This window comes from Pelodiscus sinensis, unplaced genomic scaffold (assembly GCF_049634645.1).
Source record: "Pelodiscus sinensis isolate JC-2024 unplaced genomic scaffold, ASM4963464v1 ctg66, whole genome shotgun sequence".
In the NCBI taxonomy this organism is placed as follows: Eukaryota; Metazoa; Chordata; order Testudines; family Trionychidae; genus Pelodiscus; species Pelodiscus sinensis.
The window spans coordinates 46,665-62,696 of record NW_027465867.1 but is presented as its reverse complement, the minus strand read 5'-3'; the positions used below and the strand labels follow the sequence as shown (position 1 = coordinate 62,696).

Sequence of the window (16,032 nt, the reverse complement as noted above, 5' to 3'; positions counted from 1 at the left end):
TACCATTATTTCTATTTTCTATCTTTATCTTCTTTGTAACCATTTTTAAGATCTATATTTGCTAGCAGTTAAATAGAGCAATAGCCATTGTAACCATATGATTTATAAGCTTCTTTAATAAACCTGTAACTGGTTAAATTTTAACCTGACTCTTTCAGTTGCTGTAACAGAACCAAGCACAATTTAAAAGAACTCCAGCCGGTCATAGGGGCAGATGCAGGCAGAGCTGGGCGTTTGGATCGTGCCGCTTCCATAGGACAGATCCGTGGGGCATCTCTCAGCCTTCCCTAGGCTGCCCGCTGCAAAGGGATCATGTATCCCAGCAGTCAAAGTCTGAGATGTAATAAGCTCTCCCTGTAAACTCTGGGGTGTCTGTCAGCGTGTTCGCTGCCCGCTGCGAAGGGACCTGGCCCTAGCGGTCAAAGACACGGACGTTAAACTTCTCGGGGTGCCCATTGGCCTCCCCTAAGGCCGCCCGCTGCGACAGGACCTCGTGTCCCAGCAGTTGAAGACTCGGGTGTAACACACACACACTGCCCTGACCATCGGTTGACAGACACGTGCAGTTGGCTCTGGTTGTAAAGAGGGCTATATCTGGTTGTCCCTATAGAAGGAAAACACGTTTGAGGGTTTGGGCATCTATCTCCCATTCATGATGGTCATAAAAGATACGTGTGAGAGTGTCTGCCCTAACACTGAGTACCCCCAGGACATATGGGGCTATGGGGTAATTTGGTGTGCAAAACACCAGTTCCATAATTTGAGGGCTCCTATACAGAGGGAGGATGACCAGGCCACACCCTGTTGGTTGATATAATACATGCAAGTTGTGGTGTCTCATGATACTAATTGTCTAGTGTGCTATATGGGGTAGAAAGTGGAGGCATGACCAACGCACAGCCCTAAGTTCTAGGAGGTTGATATGGAGCATTTGTTTACTAAAGCAGTGGTCTCCAACGTGGGGTGCGTGAGATGATCCGAGGGAGCGCATGCTGCTGCGCAACAGCTGAGGGAGGAGACGCCAGGCTCACAAGACAACTGAGGGAGCGCATGCGCGGTGTGTTCAAACGCCCGCGCAACAGCTGAGAGGGGACACACCCGGGCGTGCCGTGATGTCACGGCCTGGGACTTTAAAACCGCATGGCCCAGCTCCAGGCCTGGCACGTGGTCTGGGGCCAGGCCCGATCACAGACTCAAATGGGAAGGCAGGGGGTGGGAAAAATAGGGGGAAGGGGTGGGAGAGGAAGGGGCTTGTGCTGAGGGGAGGGGGGCAGGTCAGGAGAAGAAAAGGGAAGGCACCAAGGCTATGTCTAGACTGCAGGCTTCTTTCGAAAGAGGCTCTTTCGAAAGATCGCGTCTAGACTGCAGGCGGATCTTTCGATAGAGGAAATCCGCTTTTTCGAAAGAGAGCACCCAGCGAGTCTGGATGCTCTCTTTCGAAGACGGCCTCTTTACATTGAAGAACGCCTTCTTTCGAAAGAGGAACTTTCGAAAGAAGGCGTTCTTCCTCGTAAATTGAGGTTTACCGCCATCGAAAGAAAAGCCGCGTTCTTTTGAAATAATTTCGAAAGAACGCGGCTTGAGTCTGGATGCAGGGGAAGTTCTTTCGAAAAAAGGCTACTTTTTTCGAAAGAACCCCTGAGTCTGGACATGGCCCAAGGGACAGCATGGAGGGTAGACAAATGGCAGGGGGCCAAGTGGAGACAATGAGGAAAAGGGCAGGAGGGGAGGTGTCAGTGGGAGGGGGGACAGGGTGATGCTGGGAGAAGAGAGGGGAAGGGCATTGGGGGAGGTGCTGGGAAAAGGCTTGAAAGAAGGGGTGGGCATGAGGAAGGCAAGGATGGAGCAAGGCATGTGTGAGGGCACAGGGGCATGAAGGGAACAGGGGCAGAGAGTGCTGAGGGGGTGGGCATCAGGGAAAAAGGGGGTGGGGGCAGTGAGGAAAGGGGGAGGCACCAGGAGGGTGCAGGTGCCAGGGGATTGTGGGGGTGAAGCAGAAGGGCAGACACCTTCAGGGGAGGGACCAGCAACAGAGGAGAGAGGCGAGGGAGGTGTTAGACAAGGGGATGAGGAGGGGTAGCTCACATGATCAGAGTGGGGCTACTGGAGGAGTGGGCGGGGGGGGGGGGGGGGAGAGGCTGGTGGAGGGGGGCAGGTTGCAGGAGGGCTCAGGGCAGTGAGAAGGGCAGGAGTCAGGACAGCAGAGGGTGGTGAGGGGGCAGCAGGCACCAGGGGAGCTGATGGAGCAAGGGGAGGAGACATGGCAGCAGAGAGAAAAGGTAGAGGTTTATAAGATATTTATTAATAACTTGGGTGCCACAGTGGCACATCCAAACAAGCCACAAACTCAGTACTGGTGCACAACACAAAATTCATTCTGCTCATGCGAGGAAACTCTCAGCAAACACTTCCCCCTGCCCCGAGTTAATGTTACACACATTGGGGTTAATGCAATTGCAGGACAGTTGCATGAGGGGGTTTGGTGGGGGCCAAATTAATCCCTATTGGTAGGAGGATGGTGGGAAAAGTCCTCAGAGAGGAGTCACATGACATCTTTTACTTCTGGTCATGTGGCCATCTTGCCCTGAGAGTGTTACCTCCTGAGGCCCAGCTAATGGGAGTCGGAGTGTGGCTAATGGGTCAGAGTAAATTTTTAAAAATTTATAAATAAACAAACATACATATATTGGGGGTGCGTGCTCAAAAACTTTTTACCGATAGGGGTGTGCGATCAAAAAAGTTTGGAGACCACTGCTCTAAAGAACCATTTGCCTTGTACAGTAGGGGAACCAAGATAAGCTCCCCATCCCATAAGGATGCTTCAGTCATGATGGTGACTGTCGGGGTTACCTGATGAAATGGTACACCCTGTAGTACATTGCATGGGTGCGTCCACCATTCCAATGAACTGAGGACACATGGTGGGATGGTGACTGTCTTGGAAAGGGGGTCCCTGGAGGGGGTGTAGAGTGTGGCCAGCCAGGCCTGGAGGCACCTCAGGTGTAGTCTGGCCAATCAGACCACATAATTGGTGGCTGCGATGGTGTCGATGTGTGCTCCTATGAACTCTAAAGTTTGAGTAGGTTGAAGCATTGATTTCTGGTAATTTATATGGAAACCAAGACAAAGTAGAAGATGGATAGTGGTGTTGACCACATATTGCATTTCCAGGAAGCATGTGCCTTTTATGAGACCAACATCCAGGTATGGGAATATGACAACTCCCTGACAGTGTAGGAACAACGGCTACAGTCTTGGAAAAAACAGCTCCTCAATGGTGGAACTCCCGTTCCAACTGCTCTATCGCCGCATCCCTCTGCCAGCTGGCACCCTGGGAGTACTCACGGCAGAAGAGCCAGGCACCCACCTTCCCCACGTCCCACCAGCGCCGCGCCGAGGGAAAGGCAGGCTGCTGCCCCCACCAGAACTCCCAGAAGGATGCCACGAAGCCCACGTCCTCCAGCAAGCTATTATTAAAATTCCAATAGGCCAGCCCCAGGCTCTCTGAACTGAGAGAGGCTTGCACAGCCACCAAATGGTGGTCTGTGAACAGGGCCGGCTGGATGCTGGAGGAGTGGGCTCATGCCAGCTGGAACCGGGCTAGATAGATGCAGTCCAACCAGGAGTGGCTTGACCCCCACGCGGAAGCAGAGGAGGAGGGCACTGGCAGGGCAAGCAGGGGGCAAGGTAACAGGTGGGGGCCAGCTCTTCCAGCTGCACTGGGATATGAAAGGGGACTATGGGGCTGTCAAGGGGGGGGAGGGTGCAATGGGCAGGGGGGCTACCTAAAAAAGCAGGGGAGGGGAGGGGCACAAGCACTCAGGCCGGGGACCGGTACTCTCGGTGGGGCCAGAGGACTACTGGTGGCAGGGGGGAGGGACACTGGGTGAGCAAGGTGGAGCAGGGCAAAGCAAGGGCTAGGAAACAGGAGGCACGCTGTAGCAAGCTAAATGCAGGCAGGGCAGGTAAAACAAATTGAGGCTGGGCGAGGCTGGTCAGCAAACTCAGGGAGGGAGAAACAGAACTGGTTAACAAAGTGGGGTGGGTGAGGCTTCTGCAGTGGGGGAGAGCAGGGTAGGGGAGAGCAGGGGTGAAGGGGCCCCCCAGCCAAACAGCTGAGGGAGGGGGGGGCCGAGTCCAAGGAGGGGGTAGGAGCACACCCACTAGCACTTGTGGGGGGCTCAGTCCTTGGCCACTGCTGCAGCAGGACAGTCCCAAATGTTGAAAAAAGAGGGGGGAAAAACAGTTAGCCCTACCAAGGGGCAGGTCCTGGTGGTGCAAGGTTCGTGGGCGGGGGGTGTGTGGAGGGGGGGGGACAGCTGGTCTGGGGGAAGGGCTCTGCGCCTCTCCCCCAGCCCCCCCCCCCCCCCTTAGCTCAGTCCACCACCACCCCAAGAGGAGATGACAAAAGGCTCAGTCTCAAAAAACAACCCCCCTTCACAGTCCAATAAACGCTCCTCTTCTCCCTCGGCGGGGTGCTGGTGGTAGAGCAGCAGCCATAGGTGGGCGTCAGCCAGCTGGGGAGGCTTCCGGATGATGGGTGCTGGTGGGGTCCTTTTCCTGGGGGGGGGGGGGCAGCTGGCAGGTCCTCCCCTCAGGTAGCAGCAGCAGCTGGTGGTGGGGAGCAGGAGCAGGGTCATCCAGGAGGAGCAGGTCCAGTAACGGAGGCCTCAGCAAGCCGGTGGTGGCTGGGTAGGGCAGGGAGAGTGCCGGCTGGTGCAGGCAGCAGGAACAGGTGGGGGTGGGGGAGAAGGAAGAACAGCAGCAGCTGCACCCTGCTGCCTCTCCTCCCCCCTCTGGAGTGGGGTACGGGAGTGGATGCCCACTGAACCGGAGGAGTTCCTCCTGGAGCCATTTTGGACAGAGCCTAGCCCCTCCTTGTCACCTGATCGGAAGTCAGTGGGTGGGGCTAGGGCTCTAAGTAGCCAGGCTGAGGGTTCACTCTGGGTCCGGCTTCTGGATGAGCCAGAGGCTCACACAGAATTCCCTGTCTGGGAGGCAGAGACCTGACTGGGCCCTCCGACAGGCCTATCCTCTGATCCAGAGGCCTGCCCAGTGTTCCCTGTTGGGGAGACTGGGGTGTGGCCCAGGACTCAGTGCAACTGACCTGGAGGACCTGCCTGAACCCTGATGCCAGCTGGTACCCTAGGACCCTGAGGGCCAGCCAGACCCTAAGGACCTGCCCAAACCCTGACACCAGCTGGGACCCTAAGGACCAGCTGGAGCCACTGGACCTGCAAGCAGTTGAGGCCTGGATTGGGCCACTGGGACCCCTGTGGGACGATGCCACTCTCGACTCCCCATGTGACCTGCCCAAGACTCAGGTACCCACTGAGGGGGAGAAAGGAAGTGGCCTAGGGGATAGCACGGGTTGGTAAAGGCCTTAGGCTGGCATGTTGTGGGCTGGAGCCCCCACTGAGGCAGCAGCAGCTGCTCTGCTGCATCCTGGGCTGGGGTGCAGTGGAGTGGGTGGGCCTGTGCTCCCCCCCTGCCACCCACCTACCAGGTGGCAGTCTCCCCCTTGCCACCACTGCAGGTGAACTGCTTGCCACCCGCCTGAACAAGGAGACCCCAAACCTGAGTTGTGTTTGTGGCCATGCCCAGACCTAGGGCCTGGTCCCCCTTTGAACTGCTAACTGTGTTTGTTTGTTGCCCAGCCTGTAACTGGGCCTCCTAAAACTGCTAGACCAGTGGTCCCCAACCTTTTCAGGTTGGCAGGCGCCAGGGGGCGTGGCTGTTCGCCCGCTGGGCGCCAGGGGGTGGGGACACTTGCCCACCCAGGGGCGGGGCCCCCCCATAGCCACGCGCCCGGGGCCGGGGGCCCCCCGCCCATAGCCACGCGCCCGGGGTGCCCTCCCCGTAAGCGCCGCGGGGCCAGCAAGGGCACGCGCAGTGCCCCCGGGGGCGGGGCCAAGGCCGGAGCCGGCAAGGGCACGCGTGGCGGGCCAGGACCGGCCATGCGCCCGGGGCTGGCACCTGCCAGCCCAGATTGCTCCGCGGGCGCATGTAAAGAGCCCGGCGGGTGCCATGGCGCCCGCGGGCACCGGGTTGGGGACCACGGTGCTAGACCAATACTTGCTGCCCTGCCCTAGTTTATAAGTTCAGTTAGCCCTGGCCCTGTTACCTGCAGCCCCACCTTGAACTAGAGCCAGGGCTCACCTGTGTATTTGCTGCCCCGCCTGGAACAAGGCCTGGGCCCAGAAACCTGTAACTGTGGGTTGTTTGCTTGTTGCCCCACCCTGAGCCAAGGTCAGGGTCCTCTGAAGTAAGGGCTTATTACCCCTGCCTGAGTCAGGCCCATGCGTATTGAACTTGGGGTTTCTTTGATTGCTGCCTCGCCTTGACCTAGGGCCAGGGCCTCAGAACCGTTAACCAGTTTATTTGCTGCCCTGCCTGGAACTAGGCCTGGGCTCTGGACCTGATATTTGGGTCTTTGCTGCCCCGCCCTGACCAAGGGCCCAGGCCTCCTGAACAGCCTGGCTGTGTCTAGACTGGCCAGTTTTTCTGGAAAATCAGCCGCTTTTCCGGAAAATCAGCCGCTTTTCCAGAAAAACTTGCCAGCTGTCTACACTGGCCGCTTGAATTTCCGCAAAAGCACTGACTTCCTACTGTCTGAAATCAGTGCTTCTTGCGGAAATACTATGCTGCTCCCGTTCGGGCAAAAGTCCTTTTGTGCAAAAGGGCCAGTGTAGACAGCTCAGATTTGTTTTGTGCAAAAGAGCCCCGATCGTGAAAATGGCAATCGGGGCTTTCTTGTGCAAAAGCGTGTTTAGATTGGCATAATTTTCCGGAAATGCTTTTAACGGAAAAGTTTTCCAAAAATGCTTTTAATGGAACAGAGTGTCTAGATTGGCACGGACGCTTTTCCACAAGAGCACTTTTTGCGCAAAAGCATCCGTGCCAATCTAGACGCTCTGTTCCAAAAATGCTTTTAATGGAAAACTTTTCCGTTAAAAGCATTTCTGGAAAATCATGCCAGTCTAGATGTAGCCACTCTGGTTTTTGCCTGCCTGGGGCCAGGGTGTTGTGACTGAAACTATATTGAACTATTTGCCTCTTGCCCCACTGTGAGCATGGACAGGTTGTGGGACTACTGACTTGGACTATTTTAAGTGGCTGTGCAGTGGGTGGACGTGCCGCCCACTGACCTGGAGGCGGCAGGACACCTCCGGGAGGCCTACCAGCCCACACTAGCATAATCATTTTTAGGTGACTGTCTCAGTCTCTCGTTTGTGCCTTGAGTTTGGTGCAGTGCTGGACATAGGGTTCGCTTAGGCATTTCACACATTATGCATGTCCGTTTGAGACTGACATTGCGTCATTACACGCTAGTGTTTGTTTGCTGCTCTGCCCTGCACTAGGGCTGAGGCCCAGGACTAAAGAGGGCTCTACAGACATTGGCAGAGTGGCTGCCCACTGACCTGCAGGGAGAGGAACCCCTCCACGAGCCCCTCAACGGCTACAATGCTGAACAGCATTTGAAGCCTGGTGACCCCGGCATTGCACAGTAAACAGCAACCGTCAGGAAGCTAATTTGTAGGAAAAAGGTGGGTTTTTTTGGGGGGGGGGACGACGACTTGGATAAGATGAAAGGTAACTGGAGAAGAATTTAAACGGGAATTCAACTACTTATCTACAGGATTAGTGAAGAGCACTGCCAAGCGCTGTCTTAAGCCTTGGACAGTAAGAAGGAGCTGAGGGGAGGGTGGCTGTGCATGTACAGGGGTTCTGAGCAGCGCCCATGCACCTGCCACACCATGCATGTGCGCCCCCCCCATGCACTGCTGCGAAGAATCCAGTCTGCAGCGCTGGGACAAACAGACACCTCCTGTGGAGCACCCCCAGGGACGTGTCTCAAAGAAGAATAAAGCGTCATTGCTTTGCCAAACATGAGCGGGGGGGGGGGGGGACGACGACCTGGACTGGGATTCAAGAGGTCTGGATTGTAGTCTCAGTTCTGAGACTCTTCTGTGCATCTTATTTGACCACTGTCTCAAGGATTATTTATTGATAAAACTGAATAATATTCCCCCACAAGTTAAGTAAAGTTGAGGGTAAATTCATGAGTGCTTGCAACATATGGGTACTTTTTAGCAATGAGCATCATAAAGCATAACTTAATTCCAGTCTATTTTAATGCTGTTCTTACTAGTTCTTTTGAAGGTTTCCAGTTCTTGCGCAACTGAGAAGAATGCAATTCATAACATTTCCATAGTGTATTATGAATGTTTTGAATCCTTAGCGTCTGAGGATGCTTGATAGCATCACTATTGGGCTCACAGTTCCTAAGTCTACATGTCAAACTGGCCTACACCAAATGTCTTCACTACATTGCAAAGATACATAAAATGATAAATTCCTGAAGACAGGAGTAGTAGTTGGAGAGTGCTTACTGTTGTTGGTGCTGTTGCCATTGAAAGATCCAGGTGAGCTGCTGCTGTCTTTCTCCTTATCTTGATTCTCAAAGTCCATGTTAAGGGACCTGCAAGAAACAAAGCAAACTCTTAATACTCAAGTTTCACACTCCCATCAAGGTTCATTTATTGATTTATAGTTATTTCTAGGGATGTCAACATATAGACAACTACACAATTAACCGATAAGCCTGAGTGTATTGGTTAATCCTGTTGACTACATGCATTCTCCCTGCTTGCTGCCTCTATCAGTGCCTGTGGGGAGCCAGCTTTTAAGCCTCTCCACAAGCATCCAATCCACCTACCCCACCACCTATATGCCTGCTTCTGATACAGAGACAGCAGTGCGGCGGGTGAGGGGGACAGGTGGGAGCCAATACACACATTCCAGGTCCGTGGACCCACCTGCCCCCTGCCTCTTTCGGGGGGGGTGGGGGGGGGGGCAGGGAAGGCTGTCATGAAGCAGCCTCTGTACTCAGGGAGCTCTGACACCCCCCCCCCCCCCCGATGGGCTGCTGCCGCTGTATTCAAGGCAGCATTGTGGGGTGGTAGACAGGAGCCATTTTTAAAGTCTGCTCTTCTCGCAGACCACCTCCCATCTGCCATCCTGCACTGCTGCCTCTGATACGGAGACAGCAGCGCAGGGTGGCAGGGGGCTCCCGGAGAGTGGGGCTGGGAGTGCACTAGCTGCCGGCCCCATCCCCGGGGACTATTGAATAGTCATGTACACAACTATTCAATTACATGCTAACATCCCTAGTTATGTATCCTATTTGATGTGAAATAATACCAGCATACAGATACATAGCAATGAGAGAGTCGTTAACACAGTTGCAGTAGCCTCATATGCAAAAGAAAACAGTCAAATATAGTTAAAATATTAAATGAATCCAACAGTACAATCATCTCCACTGATTGAAATTCCATATTTGAATAAATAAGGGTATAGAAATAGGAACCAACTACTGATTCTCACCACAAGGTGACAGTGATAGTAGACACTCAAGGAGATTAGACAGGATTCAGAATAAAACAGAAAATGCAATGTTATTTTAACTAGGGATGTAAGTGAGTACTGGACTACTCGACTACCTGATAAGCTAGTAGAGTGGAGTACTCAACAACTTGCTTCCCCCCCCCCCCCCCCACTTCGTTGTCTCTGTATGGGGGCAGGACAGGAGCAGGTGCTGGGGGAAGCTGGCTTAAGACAGTTCCCCCTAGCACTGTCTCCACAATGCTGTCTTCCTCCTCCCCGGCTGTCTCTATTAGAGGCAGCGGGGGGGGGGGGGGGGGGGGGGGGGAAGGAGAGCTGCTACAGCAGCAGCCCCTGTCTGTGGGGGTCCCAGTGGGGAGTTGGATCCCCCCCGCGGACAGAGGCTGCTGCTATGAAGCAGCCCCTATCTGCCGCCAGCCCAGGCTGCTGGACCCGGCACAAGCTGGTTCAGGACCGCAATGCCTCTGCATTTTAACTGTAGTAAGAGCCCGGTAACTTACTACAGTTAAAATGCAGAGGCACAGCGGTCCTGGAGTCGGCGCGAGCTGGAACTGCTCAGTCCTGGCTTGCGCTGGCTCCAGGAGCCACCTACTCTGCAGTGTGCCTCCCCTTATCAACTAATAGTGTAGTCTATACAAAATACTCCTTCCTGACATCCTTAATTTTAACTCTGCCAATTCTGACTGGGAACATGTCACCTCAGGATGGGATGCAGAGAGAAATTTTAGACCCCATTAATGACTGCTTTTTGGATCAGGTAGTCCTGGATCCCAGAAGAGGAGAGGCAATTCTTGATTTAGTTCTAAGGGGCAGACGGGACCTGGTCTAAGAGGTGAACAACTCACTAATAACCAAAGGGTAATTAAATTTAACATGCTTCTATGAGGGAGTGTAGCTGGTTAGGCCTCCCAGAGGGGCTCCTTCGCCTCTGGGTCAGTGTTTGCGTTTTCCTTCCCTGCTCTGCGTTGGATGGTAAACATGTATGCCTCTCTCGATCACTGAGTATTTAAGTTCTCGGGGAAACAATTTTCAGCTGATGTATAGGATAGGATGTTCTTCTCCCTGGATCTCCTGAGAGTACAGCTCCCAGCCTGCTCTCTGAAGCATCCAGCTGGACCATAAATGGTTGGTTGAAGTCAGGGCTGACTAAGACAGGCTCACTGCACAAGGCTTCTTTCAGGCTCTGGAATGCGGCCTCGCACTTGGCACTCCACCTCACCCTTTGTGGGCTATCTTTGGTGAGGAGGGCGGTGAGAGGTGCTGCAAGGGTGGCAAATTAGGGAACAAAGCGGCAGTAGCACCCCACTAGTCCAGGAACTACTGTACTTTCCTCTTGGTGGTGGGAATGAAGTAGTTTTGGATGGCCTCAATCTTCCCCACTAGTGGGTGGACTAGGCCCCATCCCAGGCAATACCCAAGGTAAGTGGTTTCCTGCCATCCGATCTTACACTTTTTTGCGTTGGCTGTAAGGCTAGCAACTCAGAGGGTCCGCAAGACAGCTGCTACCTGTAGGTGGTGTTCTTCCCACTCCTGACTGTAGATGACCACGTCAAGATAAGCTGTGGCATACTCTATTATGGGGGGAGAGCAGGCGGTCTATCATCCGCTGGAAGGTTGCAGGGGTCCCATGGAGGCTGAAAGGCATTCTCACAAAATGAAACCATCCCAATGGCGGTCTTCTCTTGTGACTCTGGCTCCAAGGGGATCTGCCAGTACCCCTTTGGGAGGTCAAGCATTGTTATAAAATTGGCCGTCCCTAGGCAGTCAAAGTTAATCAGTCCTAGGCATTGAGTACGCATCAAACTTAGAGATGGCATTGACATTTCTAAAATCAATGCAGAACCGTATGCTACTATCAGGCTTTGGGACTAGCACCACTGGCCTCCGCCACTCGCTCTTAGATCATTCCACCACCCCCAGCTCCAGCATAGTTCGGACCTCCTTTTCAACTACCTCCCACGTTCTGCGGGGGAGGGGGTGATTACTCCTTATCCCTCTGAGCTTGCACTGGGCCCTCAGATACTCAAGCTGAGTGAGGAAGGAGAGCCACAACTTGGGGATACCCTGTTAGAAGACCAGCAGAAACAAGCACAACGCCTCGTAGAGGCCTTTAAAAAAATACTTTCACCACACACCCTGGCTGAACTACCGTTATAACACATAGTATCTAGACCACTCCAGGCCAGGTAATCTGTGAGTAATCATCGACCCCTCACGCTCTCGCCACAGTTTTAGCAGATTCACATGATAGACTTGTTTTTTCTTCCTCCGATCGGGCTGATGAATTTCATATGTTACTGGCCCCAGCCAGCGGGTAACTTCATAAGGCCCTTGCCAGCAGGTGAGGGGTTTCGATTCCTCGGAGGGGAGAAGTAAAAGTACCCTATCCCCAGGCTCAAAAGTTCTCTCAGGTTCTGCGGTTATAACCTTGCTCCTGGATTTCTTGAGCGGTCTGGAGGTTTTCGCGAGCCAGGGCACCCACGTGGGCTAGCCATTCTTGGAGCTGGAGCATGTATTGAAGGAGCCCCAGGGAGATTGATGGGATCTGTTCCCATGTCTCCCTCATCAGACCAGAATGCCCCAGGGACGTCTCCTGTATAAGAGCTCAAATGGGGAAAAAGTGGGTGGACGCTTGAGGCACTTCTCAGACAGCAAGTAGTGGAGGGGGAATTAATTGGTCACACTGTTGCATTTCTGATGGGAGAAACCTCCTTAGCATCCCTTTCAGGGGGTGGTTAAACAGTTCAACCAGCCTGTTGGTTTGGGGCTGGTATACTGCTGTCTGTAGTTTTTGGATGCCCAACAAGGCACATACCTGATGAAGTAATTGGGAGGTAAAGTTAGTCCCCTGGTCTGAGTAGCTCACGAGGAAGCCCCACCCAAGCAAAGATCTTTACGAGTTCCGAAGCTATGGTCCAGGCGTGGGTGTTGTGCAGCGGGATGGCTTTGGGGAACCACATAGCGTAGTCTACTAGAACAAGAATATAGTGGAACCTAGCCTTGCTCCTCAAGAGTGGGCCCACCAAGTCAAGAGCAGCTCACCAGTAGTGAGAACCCCTTTTGAGCAAGGGGATTAACGGTGCTCTTGGTACCCCGGGGTCAGCGGCCAATTGACAGTCTGGGCACAACTGGCAATAGTCTCCCTCCTCCCAATGCACCCCAGGCCAAAAGAAACAGGACAGCACTCTTGCCAGTGTCTTCTCCTGTCCCAGATTCCCTGGCCTTGGTTCAGGGCACGGCAGCAAACAGTTAGTTTAGTGGCCCAGGCCTGCTTCCAGGCAGGGCAGCAAACAAATACAGATAACCAATAGCCAATAGTTTGTCTCCTTGCTCAGGAGGGGTGCAGGCAATTTGCCTGCAATGGCAGAGAGGGGGAGACTGCCACCTGGTGGAGGGGGGGCGCAGAGGGGACATAGGCCTGCCCGCTCCACTGTGTCCCAGCCCAGGACCCTAATAGTAGCAGTAGGGTTGGCTGCTGGGTCAACAGGGCTCCAGCCCAAAACACACTGACTCCAGGCGTTTAACTGTCAATGTTCCCTGGGCCACTTCACTTCTCCCCCTCAGTGCATACCTGAGTGTCAGGCTGGTCTCTCAGGGGTTCAAGAGCTGTCAGGTTCAGCTGGGGTATAGCCAGGCCAGTCCTCAGCTACTTGCAGGTCCAGCAGTCCCAGCCAATCCTCAACCACAGGCTGGTTCAGGCCAATCCTCTGGGACAGGAACATCTGGCAGTCCAGACCAAACCTCAGCTTCCCAGGTAGAGAGCACCAGGCAGACCTCTGGTTCCTCTGGAGATTAGGCCCTAACTAAGCTCTCAGGCTGGGCTCTTATAGTCCTGGCCACGCCTCCTGGCTTCCAGTCAGGTGACTGGGAGGGGTTAAGCTCAGCCCAAAATGGCTCCCTGAGGGGCTTCTCTATCTCCAGGTCAGTAGGTGACTACTCCCTTGCCGTGTTACGCTCCTGAGAAGGAGAAGAGGCAGCAGAGTGCAGGGGCTACCCTCTTCCTTCTCCCCCCACCCCGCTGGTTCCTGCTCCTGCACCAGCCGGAGCCCTCCCCACCCAGCTGCCTGCCTGCCCGCCCGTCTGCTGAGGCCTGCTCCCCGGATGTCGCTGCACCCCACCACCACCACCACCGCTACCACTGCTACCACCACCTGTTGCTGCCTGGGGGGAGAGGGGGGGCCTGCCGGCTGCCCTCCCTCTCCCCTCCACCATCGCTCCAGAGGAGGAGGACCCCACCAGCACCTACCACCCGGAGGCCTTCCACTGCCGCCTGCCTGCTGCTCCTGCTGAACCCCGCTGAGGGGGAGAAGAGGAGGTCATCACCACTGAGAACTGTGGAGGGGGTTTGTTCACAAACTGAGCTTTTCAATCCGCTCCGGGGTGGTGGTGAATTGAACTGTTAAAAGGGGGGCTGGGGGAGAGGCTCAGAGCCCTCCCCCCAGTCCAGTTGCCCCCCCACCCCACCCGCTGCCACCACCCCCAACGCCCCCTCCACCACCCCTTACCATCTGGACTGCCTCTTCTCCCCCTAGTGGGGTTTGCTGCCCTGCCTTCCACCTGGGACTCTGCTGCAGCGGTGGGCGAGGTTGAGCCCCACACAGCGCTCGTGGGTGTGCTCCCTCCCCCCTCTTCTGGACTTGGCCCCCCTCCCTCAGCTACATCTGGCTGGGGGGCCACCCTTACCCCCGGTCACCCACCCTACCCCAGCAGCTTGGTTTTTTCCCCCACTGCCTGCCCCTCCCTGTTAGCTTAGTTTGGTTCCTTCCCTCCCTTCCCAAATCCACTTACCCACCACACCTGCTCCCAAAGTCATCTGCCACGCCCCTGCCCCAGCCAGCCCAAGAGTGTGTGCCCCGCCCCACCCAGCTGTTGTTTGCCTCTATTTTATCCCTCCCCACCCCCCCAGCCACCCCCCAGCCCTTGAGCACCACCCCATTTGCCTCGCCCCCTCCCTGCCCTGAGCGCTTGTGCCCCCCCTTTTTAGTTAGCCCCCTTGTTCACTGCACCTCCCCAACAGCCCCACAACCCCCCCCCCCCCCCGTATCCCAGTGCAGCCGGAGGAGCCGGCCCCCGCCCTGTACCGGTTACCTTGCCCCCTGTCTGCCCTGCCGGCGCCCTCCTCCTCCGCTTCCAGCCTTGCGGGGAGGAGTGGTTGCTGGCCCCTCGGTTCCCCTGCTCTATCCGCCCCTTTTGGTTCTCTCCCTCCCAGCAACCAGTCGGCGGGAGGGAGTAGTTGCCCCCCCTTTTTCCCCTTCTCCCCTTCCCTCCCAATTATACGCCCCCCCCACCCTCCCCTTTCCTTGCGTGCCCCCGCCCCTGTATTAGCGCCCTCCTCCTCTGCTACAGTCTCAGCAGGGAGGTGAGGCTGCTAACTCCTCTCCCCCCCCCCATATCTTCAGTTTCCCTCCCCAAAACCAGCACCCTCCCTCTCTCCCACCCCCTCCATTTCAGACACCCTCCTCCCTCGCCTGCTGTCTGGTGGGGAGGAGCGGTGAACCCTTGCTCCCCTTCCTGTTATCTGTGCCTCCTTCCTACCCCCTTCCATGATGGAGGCAGTCCCTACCACGGCCCCCTCGCTACCACCAGGCCCAACAACCGCTGCGGCTGACCTCCCGACCCTAGGCCCGAGCTCCGCCGCCGCCACGGCCGCCGCTCCCTCAGACACAGGAGCAACCATCACCTCGGCCGGAAAAAAGGGCGGGGGGAAGAAAAAGGGCAAAAGCCCAGCCCCAAAGGCCAAATCCACCGCGGCCAAAGCCGCCCCGCCCTCCGCAGCCCCTCCTTCCCCTGCTGTCCCCTCCACCAGCTCTGGGGGTGACACAATCAAGACCCCCAGAGCGTACGCCCAGGTGGCCGCTGCCGCCCCCCCACGTGCCCCGTCATCAGCCCCGACTGCCGCCTCCAGCTCCATCCCTGGCGGCCGCGGCCCCTTTCCCACCATGACCAGGAGGCACGGCGTCCGCTGCCTCCTGGTCGCCGCCTCGCCCCACATGGAAACCTACGTGCGGGCGATGGCGAGGGTGGTGGGGGCCTCGGCCGTGGTGGCGGCCTCCAAGATGTATGGCAAGGCGGTCTTCTTCCTTGCCTCGGAGGCCGCCGCCCAGGAGGCGGTGGAGAGGGGCCTGGCGGTGGGAGGCGTGCACGTGCCCCTCGAACCTCTGGAGGACCTGGGCGTACGGGTGGTGCTCACCTCCGTCCCGCCCTTCCTCCCTAATGCCGCCCTGTTACCTTCCCTCTCCACCCTGGGGAAGCCCATCTCGACCATCAGCCCTCTCCCGCTGGGCTGTAAGGACCCCGCCCTCCGCCACGTCCTATCCTTCCGCCGGCAGGTACAGCTTCAGCTGCTGCCGGCGGCGCGTGGCGGGGAGGCGCTCGAGGGGTCCTTCTTGGTGCCCTACCAGGGGGCCCATTATCGGATTCATTACTCCTCGGGGGAGACCCGGTGCTTCCTCTCGCGGGCGATGGGGCACGTCCGGAGGGACTGTCCCTTGGCCCGGTCGGAGGAGGCGTCTGGGCCCCCCGGGGCCCGTAAGGGCGCCGGCCTCACCACCGCCGGCCCCCCTGGTAGTCCGGGATCCGCGGCCGCCCCTCCTCCAACCGACGGCCCTGCTCGGGAGCCAGAGG

At 56.3% G+C, this 16,032-nt stretch overlaps 1 protein-coding gene across 4 annotated transcripts in view; it reads right to left on the bottom strand.

The window, feature by feature from the left end:
* LOC102447871 (signal peptide peptidase-like 3) overlaps positions 1–13,392 on the bottom strand; it is a 139,249-nt gene extending 125,857 nt beyond the window's left edge. The window contains exons 1-2 of one of the 4 annotated variants that reach the window (XM_075915773.1): positions 12,980–13,392; positions 8,394–8,482 (exon numbers count right to left, since the gene is read on the bottom strand). In XM_075915773.1, coding sequence (XP_075771888.1) covers positions 8,394–8,472 — 79 coding nt within the window. In that variant the 5' untranslated portion in view covers positions 8,473–8,482; positions 12,980–13,392. The remainder of the gene's footprint in view (positions 1–8,393; positions 8,483–12,979) is intronic. The other 3 variants (XM_075915770.1, XM_075915769.1, XM_075915772.1) reach the window with 3 other exon arrangements.
* Between the last annotated feature and the right edge of the window lie 2,640 nt (positions 13,393–16,032).